Source organism: Peromyscus californicus, unplaced genomic scaffold, assembly GCF_007827085.1.
Source record: "Peromyscus californicus insignis strain IS unplaced genomic scaffold, ASM782708v3 Scaffold_15__1_contigs__length_86483966, whole genome shotgun sequence".
NCBI classification, from domain to species: Eukaryota; Metazoa; Chordata; class Mammalia; order Rodentia; family Cricetidae; genus Peromyscus; species Peromyscus californicus.
Window position 1 is genome coordinate 4,865,528 of NW_026294447.1, and position 20,949 is coordinate 4,886,476.

General features: G+C 36.6%; 1 protein-coding gene across 5 annotated transcripts in view; it reads left to right on the forward strand.

Annotated features, from left to right (window-relative positions):
* The window catches only part of Snx13 (sorting nexin 13), a 102,948-nt gene that overhangs the window by 31,706 nt on the left and 50,293 nt on the right, over positions 1-20,949 (forward strand). For 3 of the 5 annotated variants that reach the window (XM_052738338.1, XM_052738336.1, XM_052738337.1), the window contains exons 2-8: positions 3,269-3,381; positions 7,061-7,163; positions 9,886-9,975; positions 10,896-11,017; positions 15,020-15,141; positions 15,224-15,325; positions 16,512-16,600. In XM_052738338.1, the coding sequence (XP_052594298.1) occupies positions 3,269-3,381; positions 7,061-7,163; positions 9,886-9,975; positions 10,896-11,017; positions 15,020-15,141; positions 15,224-15,325; positions 16,512-16,600 (741 nt within the window). Of the gene's footprint in view, positions 1-3,268; positions 3,382-7,060; positions 7,164-9,885; positions 9,976-10,895; positions 11,064-12,441; positions 12,469-15,019; positions 15,142-15,223; positions 15,326-16,511; positions 16,601-20,949 lie in introns of those variants that run through there. The other 2 variants (XM_052738339.1, XM_052738340.1) reach the window with 2 other exon arrangements.

The following is a 20,949-nucleotide window of genomic DNA, read 5'->3' on the forward strand; positions in this document are numbered from 1 at the left end:
ATATTAAGGATTATTTTAATGTAAATGAACCCTGTAGATTTATTTCTATTTTTTGGTATTCACTTTAGTTAATTTTTAGGTAATACTTGTCTGAATTTGTGAAGGTTTTTGACATAGTACAAAATTATCCTAAATTTTATTATCCTTGATCATTTTAGGAAATAATTAGAATTAAAATTTTAGCTAGCATTAGATAAAATATTCAGTGAAAGTCTTGTGGACAGTGCTCTGTTCTGATGTTTCAATAAGGAATTTTTAATTGGAAATTCTCAGATAGTTGTAAGTGATTAACACCAAAGCAAATGATCACTTGACTGACTTAACTGGACATGCTTAATTCTGTTAGTCTCTAGGGTTAGTCCCTGTGATCTGGCATTACAGTTCTGCACAGTGATTGCCTAGGGTATAAGAAGTGTGGGGGCAGAGGGTGAGATCCAAGTATACACACAAACACACAAGGAAATTGCAAAAGAATAAATAAAAACAGGACAAAACTTCTCTCCTTAATTAAGCAAAGCATTGCTTTGTAGACTTTATGTGTATATAGTATCATTAATTTACTGTTAAATAGCTGGAATTTTGTACATTATAGTGATTCTCAAAATTGGTTTAAATTAATGAGAAGGCTTTTTTTTTTTTTTAAATGATTTGCTGTCTTTCAAAGGAGAAGTTAGAGACCTGGAAGAATCAAAACTTGAGGGCATAGTGCTGCACACTGACCTGTAATTCCATCCCTCAGCTGGCTAAGCAAGAGGATTGTTCAGAGTTGGAGCCAGCCTGGACTATACGTATAGCTAGTTTGCAGCCAGTCTCCAGTATAGTCACATCAATTAACTGTGATTACTTCTTTGAAAATTGATTTAAAAAATCAGATACTGCATTTTTATCTGTCCATTCATTCCTTCTTTGTTTTTTTGTGTGTACAAACATGCCACAGCATGCATGTGGAGAGGGCAGCATGTGTGAGTTGGTTCTTTCTTGCTTGTGCGTCCCAGGATAAAACTCAGGTCCTCAGGCTTGGCAGCAGGAACATTTATCACTGAACCATCTTGCCAGCCCCTTGAAGTTTGCTTAATTGAGGAAGATCTAATTCAAGCGTAAGACTAAATAGATTTCTATAATTAGAATCAAATAACCTGGTAAAGAAGTATGTGTGAAGGCTCTCCTGTCCTCCAGTTACAGGCTCCTTTTTGTCCTGTGACAGCCATTTCACTGTTTTAAAAATGTATGGATGTTGTTGATCAACAAGTTATTGAGCTCTGGAATGAGCAAGCACAAATCTATAAACAGAAGGGGTAATACTTCTAACATGAAGTCAGATTGCATTAGAGAATGTGGGCTGGGTAGTGCCTGGACCATGTCTGCTCTCACCTTTCTGGAGAGCTTATCAGAGCTCCTGGGGGAGGTTGTGAACAGTTTGGGGGGACCTTGGGAAACAATGTTTTTTGTTGCTGGGCATCGGGCGGTACTGTGGTGAGGTGTAGGTGCTGGGGCGGTACTGTGGTGAGGTGTAGGTGCTGTGTGCTGTTGCTGGGCATTGGGTGGTACTGTGGTGAGGTATAGGTGCTGTGGGCTGTTGCTGGGCATCGGGCGGTACTGTGGTGAGGTGTAGGTGCTGTGTGCTGTTGCTGGGCATCGGGCGGTACTGTGGTGAGGTGTAGGTGCTGGATGCTGTTGCTGGGCATCGGGCAGTACTGTGGTGAGGTGTAGGTGTTATATGCCAAGCTCAGTGATGATCAGAGGTACCAGGCTGCTTTTTGCTTTATTTCCAATCACTGTCCTACTTTGAGTTCTTAGGAGGAAGGACAGGTAACCACTTCTGTGAGTGAAGTACTATCCCCATCTGAGTCAAGGAAGAGAATGGGAAGATGGGACAGAAAATTAACTAACAGCCATTCTGGCTCTGGTTAAAGGTATCAGTGGCCAGCACGCAGATAATAAAAATAAAAATGAGCAATAGTTGTGCTACTCCTGGAAGCAGGGCGGTGGTGATGGCAAAAAGACTGATGAAGAGCACAGAAGACATGAATAAATGGAAATACTGTCCCTTAAATAAGTCCTGGGGAAGCTTTCTGTTTCTGTGTTCTCCAGTCAGTAGAGCTGCTGAGCCGTCACAGTTGGTGATTTTCTCTGGAGGAGCTATCCCAGCTGACGGACTGTGTGCTCGCTTGTCTGTGTTTGCTCCCTCTGAAGTGTAAGCTGTGGCGGTGTATGAACATGAAGGCTGTGCTGCTTTGACAAGTCTGAGCTTTGTATCAGCACCTTGAACTGTGCTTAGCACATAGGAAGCAGTCAGTGGCTGGTGGATGAATGCATAAACCCTTTCATTCACAGTCCATAATGCGTGTTGTCTGGGTTTTGTCATTAATTTTGTTTAGTGTAACATCTTGCAATGCTTTCTATCCCTTTTTTTTCTTGGTTCAGTGTCTAATTGTTTTGTCTTATAAGACATTCTTCTCTGTGCTTCTTGATAACAGGAGACAAATGCCATCTTTGTATACATCACAGTACACAGCAAATTGATGGAGAAACTTTTTGAATTGAATGTCTTTATTTATTCATTATGACTTAAATTGCTGAAATCCAGTTTGCCCTTAACAAAGGAATACTTTTACTAGATAGAACAGGGTGATTCTCAATGACTAGTTTCTCTTTTTAAAGGACGGAAACTTTGGGAATGCTTTGTTAGACTTGTGGCTAGCTTTGGTGGTGCAATTTTCTCAAGTACATTTTCATAAATTTCTGTGTAGCATTTAGATAAAACAAAGATACCATAATTTTCAGTGAGATAGATTATGTACATTGAAATTTTAATTAAAATGTTTCTTTGTGTTATAATTCTTGAGATTGAATTTTAAAGTATTATTAATAATAATGACAGATACTCAAACTTTTCTCTATGCTTTTGCAAATATAAATATTCAGTTATTTTATAAATAATTTATCTCTCATGCAAGTTTTTCATTGAGTAATTTGTATATCTATCTCTTACCACTTTTTTTCCTCAATATTTGTTGATGAGCTCTGTAAATCTCTTGTGTATTGTTTCTTGGAAATAAACATCCAAAGATATATGACATTTCCAAAAGTAAATATTTTAATACATTCTGTAATGATACCATAAGTGTATAAAGAGAGAAATTTAGACTCATTAGTGTTTAAAAGAAGAAATTAAAAACAACTTAAAAGTTTTTCCGATTCGTCTGAAGAGTTCTTTCTTTGGCCTTTACTAACTTCTCTCTCCTTTTGTTCCTTTGCTTTATTTCAGGCCAGTCTCTCCATATGGGGATGGGGAAGCCTTGGCGTTGTCCTTTTTCTAGTAACCTTTGGACCCTTTGTAATATTTTATTTGGCATTTTATATCCTCTGTTTTGTGGGAGGGTAAGTATGCACAACGATGATTTTATAATTTATGTGTTATTTTGTTAAAATTGAAACAAAATGATAACTCAGTATGATTTATACGTGAATGCTATTTTATCAGACTTTGTTCACTAAAGTTTAAAAAAACAAGTAAAATTAAGATACCCATTTGTATGTGGTGGTGGTTATCTTTAAAAATGAAGTCTCAATGACTAAAGATGAAATTGTGATATTATGATTAGCTGAGATAACACATCTAGTTTTACATTATAGGAGATACTAGTCCATTGATTAGATGTCAAATAATATTGGTCCCCTCCAATGAATGTGTTTACTTTGATCCAGACAGTTCAGATAAATACTTGCTTTTATAGTGTTCTCTTTGTGGTTACTTGGTTTGCAGTGTTTAAGATTTCATTTGAATTGATATACCTTTACCAAGAAGGTTCCAGCCAAACTTTATTATGGCTTTGTATACAGAACAGTTGGTATAGACTAGAATTATAAGGAGACTCTAGATGGTAGCATGCCTGTGAAACACTGTCCAGTGCAGCTCAGCTGGATGAGTTTTTTGTTGTTGATGTGCATGTTTAGAAAGTCCATTTTTATGTAATTAGTGTATGATGTACACTTCCTATGTCTTTTTGAAAATATTTTTGAAACCTCCAAACATTTGGAGGAGTTTCTGAGCAGTTTTTCTGAGCAAAACACCTTGGTGTTTCAGGTGCTTTGGCTTATTGTGCATGTCAACAATGACATAAGAGCCTGTAAGACACTGAAGAGGTGGCTTCTGATGGCACCTACTACCCAGCACCTCCTCAGGCTGGAGGCTTGAAAGTCATGTTTGGTCATTTTCTAGATAGCACACTAGTGATTACTGAGCAGTTCTGTCACAGACTCTACAAAACTGTAGAGTTTGTTAGGTTCAGTATTTTCTTAGTAATTGTCTAGATACAGTATCTTGTACTGAAATAATTAAATAAATCGATTTCAGCCACAGGAGTCAGGTGACATAGAGTTCAGAATATCTTAATTGATAATGAAAACATTGGTATAGAATGTTTGAAGCCAAATATGCAGGTCCAAAGCTGGAAGGGATCTCTGCTACACTGACTTGAACGGTTGTCCTTTCCCTCAGGGTCAGGGCTGCTTCTACCGACTGGAAAGATTCTTTTTCTTAAAGAGATGTGTCTCTAAATTTTAGAATCTAAAAGACAGAGATTCTTCTAACTTATTAATTAAGCTCTTGATCAAGACTGAAGGGAAGTATTTCAAAGTATTTCCCACCACCAAAAGAGAGGAAATTTGAGCTTTAGAGACAAAGATGAGAGTTCTAAGATGGCAGACAAGATCTCTCTCTGTCTTTTTTTTCTTTTTCCTTCTCCTATGCAGTGTTTCTCTGTGTAACCCTGGGTGTCCTGGAACTCACTCTGGTTGGTCTCAAACTTTGAAATCTGCCTGCCTCTGAGTGCTGAGAGACAGAAGGGTGACTGTCTACTCATTACAGAGTTACTAGAAGTTTTATTGACCCCTTTCTGAATTTGCTAATTTATCAAGGAATAACTTCCAAAAATGGTTTGGATACTTAGAATTCTATAAATATTTTAGATAAAGATAGATTTTTGGAAGGTGTGGTGAGGTTAGTAAAACCTCTTTAGATAATGCTTAGAATCATAGGATGGAGTCTGAAATTCCAGGCTAATGCTGTGCTATGAATTAGTGTGATTCTCTACAGGCCCCGCTGAACCTCCTGAGGGCCCTGTCCTCGGGGTCTTTGTTTCTTCTGTAACCCAGTTGGAGAGGATTAGCTCATCAGACATTCTCAGAATGCTCAGTTTTAGTCAACAAGTTCATAATCCTCTGAATTAGATCTTCCCTTTTTGTAGCCTTGATTGTGAGGATGGATTGTCCCTTCAGTGAAACTTTGTATCATTCAATGTATTGTAAATTTAAGCAACAAAATAGGTTCTTTTTAAAGTCAAGTGATGACCTATCATAAATTCAAAGTTGTTTGCTAGTTTGACTCTGCTTTTTTATTAATTAAATTCTTACTAAGTTTTCAAAGATGTGTTTTTGTTATTTACTTAATGTGTATGTTTGACAGGAATATATTTTCCTGTGGACAACCCATCCTGCTCTTTGATTAAAAAAAATAAAAATCTTAACAAGTGTTAAATGTAGTTTATCTGTCTAAAATGATGGTGATATAGACAGTTAAAGCTAATCTTTTATTTACAAATCTTAAGAAAATACTTTTGGGGAGAAAAGCACAATGTGTTTTTTTAAAAGAATCATAGGAAATTGTCAGGACATTATTATTTCAGGATGTTTTGTTATATATATTGAGTAGATTATTTTATCAATTTATCTATTTATTTTGGCTTTTCAAGACAGGCTTTCTCTATTTAACAGCTCTGGCTATCCTGGAACTCACTTTGTAGATGAGGCTAGCCTCAGATTCAGAGATCTACCTGCCTCTCAAGTGCTGAGATTAAAGGCATGAACCACAACGCCCGGCTAGTTGGGTTATTGAATCATTTGTAGCCCCTACATTTTGACTGTGCATTTAGCCTCTAATGGTTTAGCCATATCTCCAGCCAATTGTAGCTTCTAGTTTTATTTAAACATCATAGATACAAGCATCACCCGGTTGTTTGTAATTACAAGTATTCTTTGAACTTGCTTTCTTACTGTTGCATCGTAGGCTAAGATTAGTATTTTATCAATTATGCTCTTAAGAATACAAGTTTTAATAATTACTTTATTGTAAGTACTTTTAATAATCAGATTAAACTGAAACAGGACCAAATTGAATCTTAGTAAAAATATCTGCCATACCGCAGGTAATATGTACTGCGAATTCTGAAGATACAAGCACACACACACTCATATACATACACACACACACACACTCACACTCACATACACACATACATACACACTCAAACACATGCACACATACATACACAAACACAGTACACACACTCATGCACATGCACACTCATACACACATACACTAATACATATACATACACAAACACACATGCACACACAGATACATACACACACAGAAACACAATACACACATACTCATGCACATACATATACACACTCATACATATGCACCCTCAAATACACATACACACCCACACATACATACATCCATACACTCACACACACAGAGACTGGAATGTATGATATGTCATTTTAGGTAAATAAATAATGATATGATTTCTTATGGCTTCTTAGACATCATCCATGTTATTTCACCTTCTTCCCTCCCTATCCCTCTGTGTTGACTCCCTCCCCTTTGCCCTTTGTTTGGTTTTGGTTTTGGTTTTGGTTTTTCACGACAGGGTCTCTCTACATAGTCCTGGCTGGCTTCAGTCTAACAGAGATCCGCCTGCCTCTGCCCTTCAAGTGCTGGGATTCAAGTGACAGTGCACTGTCACTGCCTAGCTGGGGTTTTTAAATAAAAATTATTTCAGTACAACTTCAAAAAACACTATATAATTCACTATTGCTAGCTGTTCTAAACTTCAAAGCCTAACAAAATTTGTCAATCTTGATTTTCTAAATTTCTAGACTTAATTTTAAGAAATGGTAACTCATAAAATCTGATCAGCATATTCAGTAATAAGTATAATAAAGTATAGAAATACTTTTTTTTTTAATCTATACTTATTTTTCCCCCTAGGGGTTTAGTGGTTACTCTCCTGTATGGGAAAACAAACTCAGAAAAATACCTAGAGCAGTGTGAACACTCATTTCTTCCTCCAACATCATCTGGGGTCCCTAAGGTAGGTCACGTACAGGAATGTGAAAGCCATGGCACACCTCTTGGTGGCAGTGTTTCCATCTTGATGGCCCAACAAGGCTGTCATTCACATACTCGTGGGGGCTGCTTGATCTTCCTGAGAACTTCTGGAGAGCTTAAACATCATCTTGAAAATTTTCTTAGTGTTATATATAAACAAATGGGAATGTAATTTTGAGGGAAAGATAGAAATTGGTTAGTTTAATTTGTTTTCCTCTCAATATCAAACTGTTATTTATATAATTTGTAAGAATGCCAATGAATATTTTGTTTGAGAGAAGTAAATTGAATAAGAATCAGAAAAATGTACACTTTTTGTTTATTTACTTTGAAAAGCATAGTTTGCGATTAAACTATACAGTGTTTGTAGTTTTAAGAACTCAGGTCTTATTTTTATCATTCTGAATAATGCTATTTTTCTGTTAAAATATCAATTTATAAATGAAGTAGGTATTGCATCCTGTGGCTACATAGGCCTCATAGTTCCTATACTTTCAAGTTTTGTGTGATGGAGGTCTCATTTTCTGTAGTGAAGGCAAATGGTTTGAAATTGATGCCAGTAATTTAATCTTAAAGTCACTTCCCTACTAAAATGTAGCTGAAGAAGTAAGTCATGTCCAGTATTAGTTTATATTATAGAAATGAAAGAATTCCACTCCATTCTGAGTATTTTATTTTAATCAACTGGTATTTCAAGAATACATATTACAACCTTTTTCTTCATCCTGTCTATTATTCATGCATATTAATTATATACATTAGTGGGTTCACTGTGAAATTTCTATAGAAGCATGCTTTGATCACGTCCACTCTTTGGACTCTTCTCTCTTTCCCAGCCCCGTGCTCATCCTCATGGTCTCTCTGCACTCTCTGTTGTCTTTTGCTTACACATACCAGAGAGACCACGAGACCTTATTTACTTGTCTCTCTGTGTTTGCCTTGTTTTGATTAATACATTGTTTTCAAGATCTGTCCATTTTTTTTTCTGCAAATGGCCTGCTTTTCTTCTGTTTTATGTGCAGTGATACTTCCTTTCGTGCCTACTCTAAGTTATTCATCTGTAGCCTGACTTTATCTTGGATAATGCTACAGTAAGCATGGCTGCACAGGCATCTCTGAATACTGACATAACTTTCTGAAGACAAATCCCATGGAGTGGTACAGCTAGATGGAATACTTACAACTTTCTTAATTACCTAAACTTGTTTTTTCCTGTTTCTTTAGAACTGCCATTGGTCCATATTCTCTGTTTTGTTTACAAGACTCTCTAAGGAATTAGGCCTTTTCTTTCTTAGCCATCTATAGTTTTCATTCATTTGGAAGATACATAGCAGAGACTAGAAAGCATCGTAAGAATTGAGATTTTCTATAGTGATAAAGTCAAGACTAGTCATATTTATAATCCATTTTTCATAAATGATACAAAGTAGTTTTGACTTGTTATTTAAAACATATGATTTGTAAATATAGTCTATGAAAAAAACTTACTGGTTCATGTTATACCTAAAACATGCATTTTATATATACTTACACATTAACAATAAGTTTGCATTCTTATTAATTGAGGCATTTTATTGGTTGAGTACCATGGAATGTGTAAAGCAAACCTAGGTGATCTAGCCTACTACATACCTAGGGCATGTGATCCTGTCTCCTGCTCTAGGCAGCTGACTGCTCAATATGTTTCTGTACTGAGTACTCTGACAACTTTAGAGCAAAAATAAGTATTTGCATCATCTCAACTGTGAAATGAAACCGTAAAAATGTGGTCTAACCTTTTGTGGTGGCACATTCCTCTAATTGCCTTAAATCCCAGCATTTGGGAGGCCAAAGCACATGGACCTCTGTGTTTGAGGCCTAGTTTAGTTTACATGGTGAGTTCCAGGCAGGACTATATAGTGAGATCATGAATGAATGAATGAATAAAGTGGCCTAATAAAAACATTGTAGTGTTTGGGTTCTTTCTTTCAAGGTTTTTAAGGGAGCTTGTTGAAGTCTGTAGAAACTCCTGCTAAATCTTAGGCTGTAAGTGGTCTGTGCGTTTTGTTTTGTTTTGTTTTTTCCTTTTTTTAATCTCTCATGTCATCTGTGATTTCCTTTTCTTTTGCTTCTTCACTAGGTAAAAGGACTCTCTCAGCTTCATTATAATGTTAATCTATATTGTCTGCCTGGACCCAATTATTGGTGTGTTATTTGTTACAGGACTATGTATTGATGTTTAGATTTATTTAAGAGTCCTCACTTCCTTTCTCCCTATTCTCAGGCTAATGGTCAGTCTAATGACTACTAAAAGTAGTGAACTACATTTTCCTTGTTGTTTAAAATTGTTTCTAATTAAAATCAACTTTAAAGTGAATTCATTTGATAGTTAATATGCTCTTGATCCCTAGAAAAGGAGAGGGAACAACATGGAGAATATTAGTAAAGACAGTAAATTGACAGATCAAAAACATTAACTTCTTAGTTTGGAGGGTTGGTTGAACAGTAGCAATTACTATACCTGTCGAATTCATAGAAAATGGTAATAGATTTTTTTTTCCTGGATATCTAATAATGTTACCCTGAGAAATCAAGTTTGGTTTATATTAGCAAATTATCTATTGGCTGGAAAATAAAGGAAAGTGTAATAAGAAATCAATTTGAAGCAAACTGGAGATATTTGAAATCAAGGAAGTACTCAGTAACATATTGTGGTTTTCCTTAAGTGCTTAGAAGAAATGAAACGAGAAGCCAGGACTATTAAGATCGACAGAAGACTGACGGGTGCCAATATAATTGATGAGCCTCTCCAGCAAGTGAGTTTCAGTATGTGGTGTTTGAATTTCATCTATTGTAGTTGAGATATATTTCTTTTGCAAATACTAAGTTGTACCTCTTAGCTATTTAATGTTCTGAAATTTTATGATAATGCTGTCTTTGAATTTTATACTTAATAATTCTATTTATTGGGTCCCTATAATGAGGCGGTTTATTTAACATGATAGCCATTATTCTAATCTGTATTAGAAAAAAGTTTTGCTGACGTCTGATAGTCTAGTAATTTCATAATTTAAAATATTAATGTGACAGTCTTGTTGATCAAGCTCAGTGGTTTGGTAAATTAGACTTTTGAGTTAGTTTGATTCCTTTAAAGATGCTTATCTCTGGTTTGATTAAAAGTGTTAATTAGAAGTAGGTAAAGATACCCCCTCTCAGATACTTTCTGATCGTGCACTTTATACTTTGAACCTGTAGTTAGTTTATATGACTTGTAGAAATCATAATCTCAATGTTGTGGACTAGCAATACTGGCTGCATCCAAGGTGTTAGTCGAGTTGTTAGTTTTGTAATCAGGTCACAGTGGATCTGGGGAGGGATCAGAAACCTCTTCATGTTAATGTCCGTCAGTACTGCCTGCATCTCATCCCACACTCATTGCAGCCAGCACTCAGTGTGCATTCCCTTTCCAGACTGTCCACATGAACGTGGGTAGTCATAGATTCTGTGTTCCTTAAGAACTGGAAGTCATGAGCTGGGGTATCAGAACATCATTTTGAGACAGTTTTTAACATGAGGTAGTGAAGACAGGAATTTACTTTCACAATTTAAGATGTATAGCAGAATATAAGTTGGCAAGTAATTGTCTTAGTGTTTTGTTGTTGTTGTTTGGTTTTTTGCTGCTGTTAAGTTTTTAAATCCTAAAAAGTTGTTTTTTCCCCCTAATGTTTTGCTGTAGGTTATACAGTTTTCATTGAGGGATTATGTCCAGTACTGGTATTACACACTAAGCGATGATGAGTCCTTTCTTCTTGAAATTAGGCAAACTCTTCAAAATGCACTCATTCAGTTTGCTACTAGGTAAGATTGCTTCTTATAGTTACACAGAAAAATTCAGATATGTCATGTATTACAAGAGGAAAAATAGCTTCCGAATGAAAGGGGATTTTTAACTAAAAGGTGAATAGAATAGTAGACTATTACCATGGGAGAGTCTCATCACATATTATTTACATGAATAAATATTTCCATTTCTCTTAGATAGATGTACTTAGTATTTTGAGGAAATGCAAATTTCTTCCGTTTGCATTGTGTTACATTCTCATTACCAACTTCATATTTTTCTATCTTTGTCAATAGTTGTTATTGTCTGTCAGTTTCAATTATAGCTGCCTAGTAGGAGTGAGGTAGCATTTCATTTTGGCTTTGTCTTGCATTTCTCTGAACGTTAGCATTGAGCATCCTCTCACGTACTTACTAGCCATTTGTGTATCACCGTTAAGGAAGTATCTAGGCATACCCTCACTCTGTTTTAAAAGTAAGGTTTCTTGTATTTTATTACTGACTCTACTTTGCCTTCTGCTTTATAAATATTGAAGCCAGACATGGTGGTGCACACCTATAATCCCAGCACTCAGGAGACAGAGGCAGGAGGATCTTTGTGAGTTCAAGGCCAGCCTGGTCTACATAGCGAATTCCAGGACAGCCAGGTAGACATAGAGAGCCTCTCTGCATTTGGACAGTTATGCTCATTTGTCTGTACTTCTCTCATAGTTTTTGTAATTAATTGGTATAATCGCCTGCCTGTGACAGAGGTGAAGGACATTCAGCTTAATACTTTTTATTTGTCTTGTTAAAAAAGAAGTTTACTTGTCTAGGAGTAGACACCTTTGACCTTTGTCACCATTGAGGCATTTAAACATTTTTAAACTTTTTTTTAAAGTGTGTTGGTGTTTTGCCTGCATTTATGTATATGCACCATGTGCCTGATACCTGGGGAGGCAAAAAGAGGACATCAGATCCCCTTAAAACTGGGTTGTAGACAATTGTGAGCTGCTGTGTAGGTTCTGGGAACTGACCCCTGGTCACCAAGAGCAGTCAGTGCTCTCAGCTGCTGAGCCTTCTCTCCATCTCTACCGTTAAGACATTTCATAAACATTAAGTGTATAGAAAATGTATTGAAATGAAGGTCTTACAAAATAGTGTGTGCTGCATAATTTCAACTATGTTTGTAAATATTTATATGTAACAGTGACATTAAAAATAAATGCAGGAAATACTAGCAGTGATCTTTGGATTTTCAGTATATAGCTAATTCAAGAAATTTAAAGAAGAAAATTGCATTTTATAAATCAGATATTTTTCCTTTATAGCTATAGATAGGCAATTAAACATACGATGATCAGTAATAAAGATATCCAAGATAATTTTTTATGTTCTATCCTTTTTTAAAATTAAAGACAAAATTGTGGCTGGCTTGATGTGAGCAGGTCCTGTGCATACAGTCGTGGAACTCCAGGTCCGTGTGTGCTGCTGCTCTGTCATTCCTGGCGGACACTGGTCTACTATAGACTTTCCCCTTGCCCTTGGTCTTAAAATTGCCCTGCTTCTTCTCTGATGGTCCCCAAGCCTTGACGAAGAGAGTGTGATACAGATGTTCTATTTAGATTACATTTTGTGTGTGTGTGTGAGAGAGAGAGAGAAGAGAGAGAGACAGAGACAGAGACAGAGAAAGAGAGAAAATATGCTCTTTTAAATTCACGGACTATTACCTTGTAAGTAACAGCATGACAGTACTAGTCAGGTTGCCCCGGTGTTTCCAGCGCACCAAGTGTCACGTGGAAGAACATTGTAGACAAAGTGACCAGAGCTTTTTTGTTGGTCATGACTTCAGAGCAGTTGATAGTAGGAGTTCTCTAGGAAGCTGAGTCATGAATGTGTAGCTGAATGGCTTTTATTAATATTCATATCTCATTTCTTTCATATTTATCATGCACTATTTTAAAAAGTACTCCATTGTTAAACTGTTTTCTGCCTTTGTCAAGACAGATAATAAACATTTTTAGTATGGCCTCCTGTTTCTATATGGAAAACAATGATATTGTCCTTCTTACAGTGTTCTTTGGAGTTCAAATTTCTCTTTGCATATAATTGTAAGAAAGTCAAAATAGAGGTAGTGTACTTTTTTTTACCCTCATCATACTTCTATTTTGAAAAAAAGAAATCTAGATTTAAATGTTTGAATAGTTTATAGTAAGTATTTACATTACTTGATGGTTTTTCTAATTTTAAATGTCAGATGTTCCAATGAATTGATTGCTTTGAAATGACTTCTAATTTTGGAACAATTCAGTAAATTAATAAATGGCATTGTTCTGTAAAGGAAAACATATGAAATATTATATATTATTTTTTTCTTCCAAAATAGTTAGAAGGAACCTTTTATGGAATAATTGAGTTCACTGTTTTACAGAACTGAAGGTTGCTCACATAGATTGTGACTTAAATGGCTTTTAAGGCCAGCATATCACTGTGTAGTCAAAGCTGGTCTCTAGTACAGTGTGTAGCCGCAGCTGACTCGAGAGCCCTTAGCTTTTGCTTGCTTTGGGTACGTGTGTGTCAACATGACTGAGTTAAATTCATTTCTTTGAATAAGGGCAATGGTGGAAGGACCTCTGGTGACTGCTGGGCTTAACTTTTTATTTTAGATTTTATAGAGGGTCATAATATTGCTGCCAGGTTGGTTTGCATGCTTAAACATGTGCTTGTATCTTGAGACTATTGATCCTTTCTCAGCTCCTAAAGATTCCGACACTGCCATTGTTTGTGTACGTGCAGTTTATTCGTCTTCTCGTGTCTTTCAGACTAGAGCAGTGCCTTGTCAAGGATAGATTTGTTTTGGAAGGTAATCTGTACTTCCTCAGTGCATCACTGCTCTTCAGTGTTCTTCGTGGCAGCTCTGTTTGGATGTGGATGTTATGGAGGTTTCCTTGTGAGCGGCAGGCTGCTGGGAAAGCTGCACCCCCTGAAGGCAGAGTGTGCGTTTGTCTGTGCCACTCATCCCCGGACTCTCAATCTCTTCTTTTCTTTCTTTGCCAAGAATGCCTTATTTGCTATACTACAAAGCCTCCGATTGAAAAGAAATAAACAGGGCCAGCCATGAAATGAATGTGTGCACAAGTTGTTCATTGTATGCTTGTCGTCAGTGGTCAGTGAATGTGTTCTTTCCTGGTCCCATGGCCCTGGGTTCTCTCATGGCCCAGCATCTTCAGGGACGTATCTTATTTTTGTTCGTTCTAGGTATTCTCCTGAAAGTATTAACAGAATTATGTGCTGTTTTTATTTGTTTTACTGAAATTATTTTAAGTTTGTTGCTGTTGAGATAGAGTACTAGGTGATTTCATAAGATTAATATTCAACATTTTATATTCTAAAGAGTTTTATATATGTTATACTTACCATCATCTTTTAGCCTAATGGTTCTGTATGTCTTCTTATTTAGTGGTCATAGTTTCAAGCGCTAGTATATGTAAGAAGAAATAATTTATCCTAGACATTTGGTTTCAGAACATAGGTTGTGTAACTAAAAGAAAGAGTGTAATATTTAGAACGGATTCAGAAGAAACCACGAAGTGTTTGAAATACTCTTAAGCAAATGGAAACATTCTGGATATCTCAGATATTTTGTATCTGGGCTGAGAAATTACATGATGTACCCATGGGTAGGCTTATTTTAGATTTAATTGGAAAAATTTACTATATTTACCAATTTTAAGAATGTAAATTGTATTTTTATGCCTTTGGATATTAATTAAAATATATTGTCATAAGACTAAGTGAAATAAGAGCTGATATACTTAGAGTTTTATGTAGTAAAATCTAAGATATAAAAATAATTAAGGAACAAAATCTGACTTGAGGAGCTGGAGGGGTGCTCTGTGGTTATGAGTACCGCAGTTCTTGCAGAGGACCTTTAATTCTCACCACGACTACCAGCTTGTAGCTGCCCACAACTCCAGCTCCAGGGAATCTGACTCGTGTCTGTAAAGCATTTATATAATGATATCATGTTTTTTCTGTAAGGTCAAAAGAAATAGACTGGCAGCCTTATTTTACTACACGCATTGTAGATGACTTTGGCACTCACCTACGAGTATTCAGAAAGGCTCAACAGAGGGCAACAGAGAAAGATGATCAAGTAAAAGGTACTGACTTTATTTCATTTCAAGTTAGGATTTCAGAATCTTTTATCTCTTTGCACATTCTCAGTTGTTTTTGTTGTTCTAGGTACAGCAGAGGATCTGGTAGAAACCTTTTTTGAAGTTGAAGTTGAAATGGAGAAGGATGTTTGCCGGGATCTTGTGTGCACTTCTCCAAAAGATGAAGAAGGTTTTATTTTTAATATAACTCTTTTGCAAACAGTCTCAGGTTAGAGACGTTAGCAGAGCAAATCTTAGGTGGCATCGTTCTTGCACAGGACAGCTTGCATAGAGAAGACATGACTTTATTTTAACTCTTACATGTAGCCTCTGCATGCTTTTCTCATTCTGAAGGTTATCTTTAAACAACAGAACACTGAACATTTTAAGAACTGTAGCAATTTCTATTCTTCAATTTATTATCTCTACCCTAAGAGTATACCTGTTTTCCTAAACTCTTTTCTAATTAATTTCAAATAAAATATTTAGATTATTATGTGCTGTTTTATTTGTTTGACTAGTTACTGCAATAAGTGTTTCTTGATGTTCAGGTAAAATTTCACTTGATGGGAATTTAGACAAGTTTTAATCAGAGGGTTTTTATTATTATTTTTTTATTTCAGTTTAGTCTCACAGTTAGACATTTACTATTATTTGGAATGTAATTTTACCCATGGGATTAGCTGTTGAATTTTTTCCCAAGAGGTGTCCGTGTGAGAACAACCACAAGGAAGCACTGGTAGTTCTAGAAGTGATTTTCTTCAGGTTTGAGGACATACTGAACTGTTCTCTTGCCTTTTCTATGATTTTATTCTTTCCCATTTTTTCTTTTTTCCTGTTTATACTTGTTATTAAGTTTAGTTTTCACTGCCTTTAGCATTGTGTGAAATAACAGTTAAATAACAGTCCATACAATGAAGTGAGGTATGCGCATGGGAGCGCTTTCTTACATCAGTAGACAAGAAGAACGTAGCCCTGCATTGATAGTACGTGCTGATATTGTAGAAGTGTTTCTTTTTTCCTGAAATAAGTAATAGAGGTTATCTTTACGTGCACAAAATCTTTTAAGTATACAAGGATAATACATAATAGAAGTAGAGAGTACATTGTATATTGAAACTGTCTTAGAAGAAAACAATTTTGTCATTAAAATTTCTCATGATTAATAAGACTGGTTCAAACTGATGCGAGTTTGATTAATGAAGAGTAATGATTTGGAGAGCAGTGAAGGCAATTTAGTGAATACTGGTGTGTGTGCAAGCACTAAAGTGGGAAGCTGTTATGAACACGAACCTTTTAAAAATGTTTCTTGTATTAAAAGTAGGTAGAGACTTTAGATTTTCTAATGTTATTATGGCTACTTTTTCTGTTTTTAGGATTCCTAAGGGATTTGTGTGAGGTTTTATTATATTTATTGCTACCTCCTGGAGATTTCCAGAACAAGATCATGCGATACTTTGTCAGGGTAAGCGTAAATTCGTACCAAATCATGACCTAAAGGAACTGAGAGCAGTAGTTCTCAAAACCTTTGACCTCGAGACCCAGTTAAACTGCAGAATTATTGAAGCATTAAGGAGCTTTTAAAATGTGATTCTTCATCTATAATATGTACTTATCATAAAATACAAAAACAAAATGCTGAAACAGAAGAGCATGTAAGTACAAATTCATTAGATGGTAGATGAGTGACATGCCATCTTGTCCTTTTTAAAATCTTACTGTATGCTTATTAGAGAGTGAGAGTGAGAACGTAAATAAGGTCTTAGTATCAGGAAAATGGGCGTTGACTCAGTTCATTCTTTGAGAAAGGATTTTGGTCTATGGCCATACCACCCTGAGCTCACCCAAATCTTATCTGATCTCATAAGCTAAGCAGGGTTGGGCCTGCTTAGTATTTGAATGGGAGAAATGATCATGGGGCCCTTTTCTGAATTCCCCAGAGGTCACTGGCCGATACTTTGAGAACTGCCTTAGAGCTAGATGCTTTAATATTTGGTTATAATACAGACAGACTTTGTTTTAGTTGAAAAAATATTCATACAATCTATTTTCATCATGTTTTCTCTCTGAGATCCTCCCCACATCCCTACCCACCCAACTTTATGTTCCTTTTTGCGTCTCTCTCAAAACAAAACACAAAAAAACAAGAAACACAGAAAATCCCAAAAAAGGGAAAAAATCACAACCAAATAATCCATCATGACAAATCATGGCAAACAAAACAAAATGTCCACAAAATACCATTGAGTGTGTTTTGTGTTGCTCAACACCCCCTAGGCATGGGGCCTTCCCTGGAGTGTGGTTATTATACCCAGTGAGACTCCATTGGAGAAAACTGATTTTCTGTTTGCCAATGGCATCAGTTACAGATAGTTTCTTGGTTAGAGGTGGGACTCTGTGTCTACTTCCCCCTCGCAGAGCTGGGACCCTGTCTCTTGATCCTGTGCAGGTTTTGTGTATGCTGCCACAGTCTCTGTGCACATATGTAAATCCTGTTGTGGCTAGAAGATAGTGTTTCCTTTAAGTCATCCATCACCTCTGGCTCTTAAAATCCTTTTGCTTCCTCCTTTGCATAGCTTCCTTAGTTCTGAGAGGAAGGGTTTGGTGAAGACATCACTTTTAGGAATGAATGAGTGATCCAGAGACTCAGTCTCTGCACATTATCCAGTAGTGGTCTCTGCTAATTCCATCCTACTGCAACAAGAATCTTCTCTGGGATGGGCTGAGCAAGGTACAGATCTGTGGGTATAACAGTATGTCATTAGGAGTCACCTTATTAGTATGTTCCTTTAGCAGAAGAATAGTAGTAGGTTTTCCTTTAAGTCGTGATCAAGTCGTGATTAAGTCTCAGGTTCTTGTCCATTTACCGGTGTCCGTCTTAAATCCAGGTAGAAAGTGACTGGTTACACCTGTGACATCTGTGCCATCACTGCACCGTCTCCTCATGCAGGCACGCATGTCACTGTTGTAAGTCCTGGGGTTTGTAGTGGGTGACACTGAGTGTCACGGTCCTCCTCCAGTAGCATGCAGAATACCTTCCAGCACTTGGAACATTAGTCATTAGGGGTGAAGCTTCTAGTTGGGCACTGGCTTAACTCTTCATGTTTGATGACATAATTAAGTGTTGTCTTCAGCAATAAGTCCTTACCATCAGTTTGTGTTGAGCAACCAAATAGCCCTGGCAATAGCTTGTGATGTTTAGGGCATTCCATGAGGACCTGTTGGCCAACAAGACAGATAGACTTTTAAAAAATTTCTTCAGTTTTACAGCTTTTCTTAAATTAGCTTAGATAGATGTAACATTTTGAGACAGAAACTTTAAAATAGAATTGGCTTTTCCCAATGGGAACATGACTAAGATGAGAGCAGTGCTCTTAAATTGTATTCTCTAATTTAAGTCTTTTGTGTAAGACTGCCTAAATGCAGATTTCTGGCTTTGGCTGCTGCTTATGAATGAAATGAGAAGAGCATATCCTGATAACGGGGTTTAAGTGAAAGTGCATCTGCCTAGCATGCAAACTCATAATCACCTTAGCCTTTCTCCTGCAAAGTACACACAGCTGCAACCTTGCTTTTATGCCCACATTGCTGTTCAGTCTGTACCACAGTTTCCAGCATTTGTGTAGCTTGGTTTTAGTTTACTTCCCAGGTGTGTTGATGAGAGTTATAGGAAGGGAGTGGTATGTTTTCAAGGGAACAGTGTGATAGGGTAAACTGTTCATGTAAAAGCCAATTATTGGGCCAGTCATTCCAAAGGGGGGTTCATTCTCATCATGTCTGTTACTAGAGTCAGATCTACATTATTTTTGAACTTTTCTGCCTAACTTTGTAAATATTTAAGTTCTCCAGTCCAAGCCCTGGTCTCACTTACACCTTCTGTGCTTTCAAGCACGTCCAAGTGCTTTTGAGCTTTAACTTTGTATCTTTAGCCCAAACTTCGCATCTGAATTCCATGTCATTCTGAATCGCTTCTCATGTGAAATAGCTATTTGATTAACTCAGTTACCTTTTAAACTCCTAAGTGTCCGAAATGAGAGTGCATGGTTTCATGGTTAAGAACATCTGCTGCTCAACTACCTGTAACTCTGTTCCAGGGGAGCCAGTACTTTCTTTAAGCTGCTGAGGGTACCCACAGTCATGATGTAGCAGACACATATAGGTGCATATACACATAAAAAGAAAAATTTCCCCATCATCAGAATGGAAGTCTGATTCTTGATTCTATGTCATGTCTGCAGTTTAATCTTTTTTTTTAATATAATATAGCTATCAAGCAAGTTTTTCAAATCTGGGATCCTTCTGGAGGTTCTGTATGATGTAACTTTTTTTTAAAAAAAAAAATTATTTATTTATTATGTATACAGTGTTCTGCCTGCATGTATGTCTGGAGGCCAGAAGAGGGCACCAGATCTCATTATAGATGGTTTTGAGCCACCATGTGGTTACTGGGAATTGAACTTAGAACCTCTGGAAGAGCAGCCAGTGCTCTTAACCTCTGAGCCATCTCTCCAGCCCATGATGTAACTTTTATCTCTGGCCTTTATGACATAATATCACAGAAAACCCAATCTGTAGTAAAGCTCCAAAAAGGTATTATAATTCAGGAATGGTAAAGTAGGGGAAATAATAAAGCTCCATTATAGAACTAGAGCCAGTTCTGAGGATAGGAAAAACAAGTGGAAATTCATAGTCAATGGCTTGACCATTATGTTTTCATTACTCATTCATCTGGTGGTGGACATCTAGTCTGTATCCACTTTCTGGTTACTCTAGTAATAGAGCAGCAATGAACATGGATGAGCAAGTGTCTGTAGTAGGCTGTAGAGTCCTTCGAGTATATTCCCAAGAATGATAGTTGGATCTCAGGGTAGATCTATGAGAAGCTGCCACACCGGTTTACAGAGTGACTATACAAGTTTGCACTCCCACCAGGAGTGGATGAATGTTCCCTTTACCTCACACCCTCACCAGCATGCCAGCTCACTTTACTTTTATAGGTCAGGCTCTGTTCATGGTGGCTGTGCCCTCCTACATCGAGTAGCAGTTAAGAAATGCCTTACAGACATGGCCACAGGCCAATCTGATTCAGATAGTTTTCAGTTGAACTTCCCTCTTCCCTAGTGACTCTAAGTTCATATCAAGTTGACAACTGAAGCTAACTGTGACAGAGGCATATGAAAGATAAGGGTGGCTGTAGTGAAACACCCTCATTAGGATTCCTGCTAGAGGTAGGCCAGGATGATCGCTCTCATACAAAGAGTGAGGATGAGAAATTTGATCAGATATTGAGAAGGTGGAAGCATTGCTAAACACCTTTGGTTGGATTCTGTTAAAATGTAAGATACAATGATGAAGAAAGGTTGAGATCCAATTTGGAAGAGAGTTCTAGTAACCAACTAGAGTTTGGTTGAGGATAAAAGCTCTGTCACCAGTCAGTTCTAGTTAACACTTGTTTTCTCCCCAAGAAGTACTATTTTTTCCCCACTCATTGATAGTTGTATCATACTTTTGTTCATCTTATTTAGAATGATTTTGTTACTCTCTTAGCCATATCTTCAGTTTTTATATCTCAATATCCCTCATCAGCGATTTCTTTTGTGACCACTGAATTTTAAGTTCCTTTGTATTTTCCTGTACTGAAGACAGTGCCCAGTAGTTTTTCTTAGTATTTACCACATTTAAAGTGATATATATATATATATATATATATATATATATATATATATATATATATATATATTTATTAACTTGGTACTTTTCTCCATAATGAAGTGTAAACTGAGAGCATACCTGCTATTATCTATATGGTTGTGA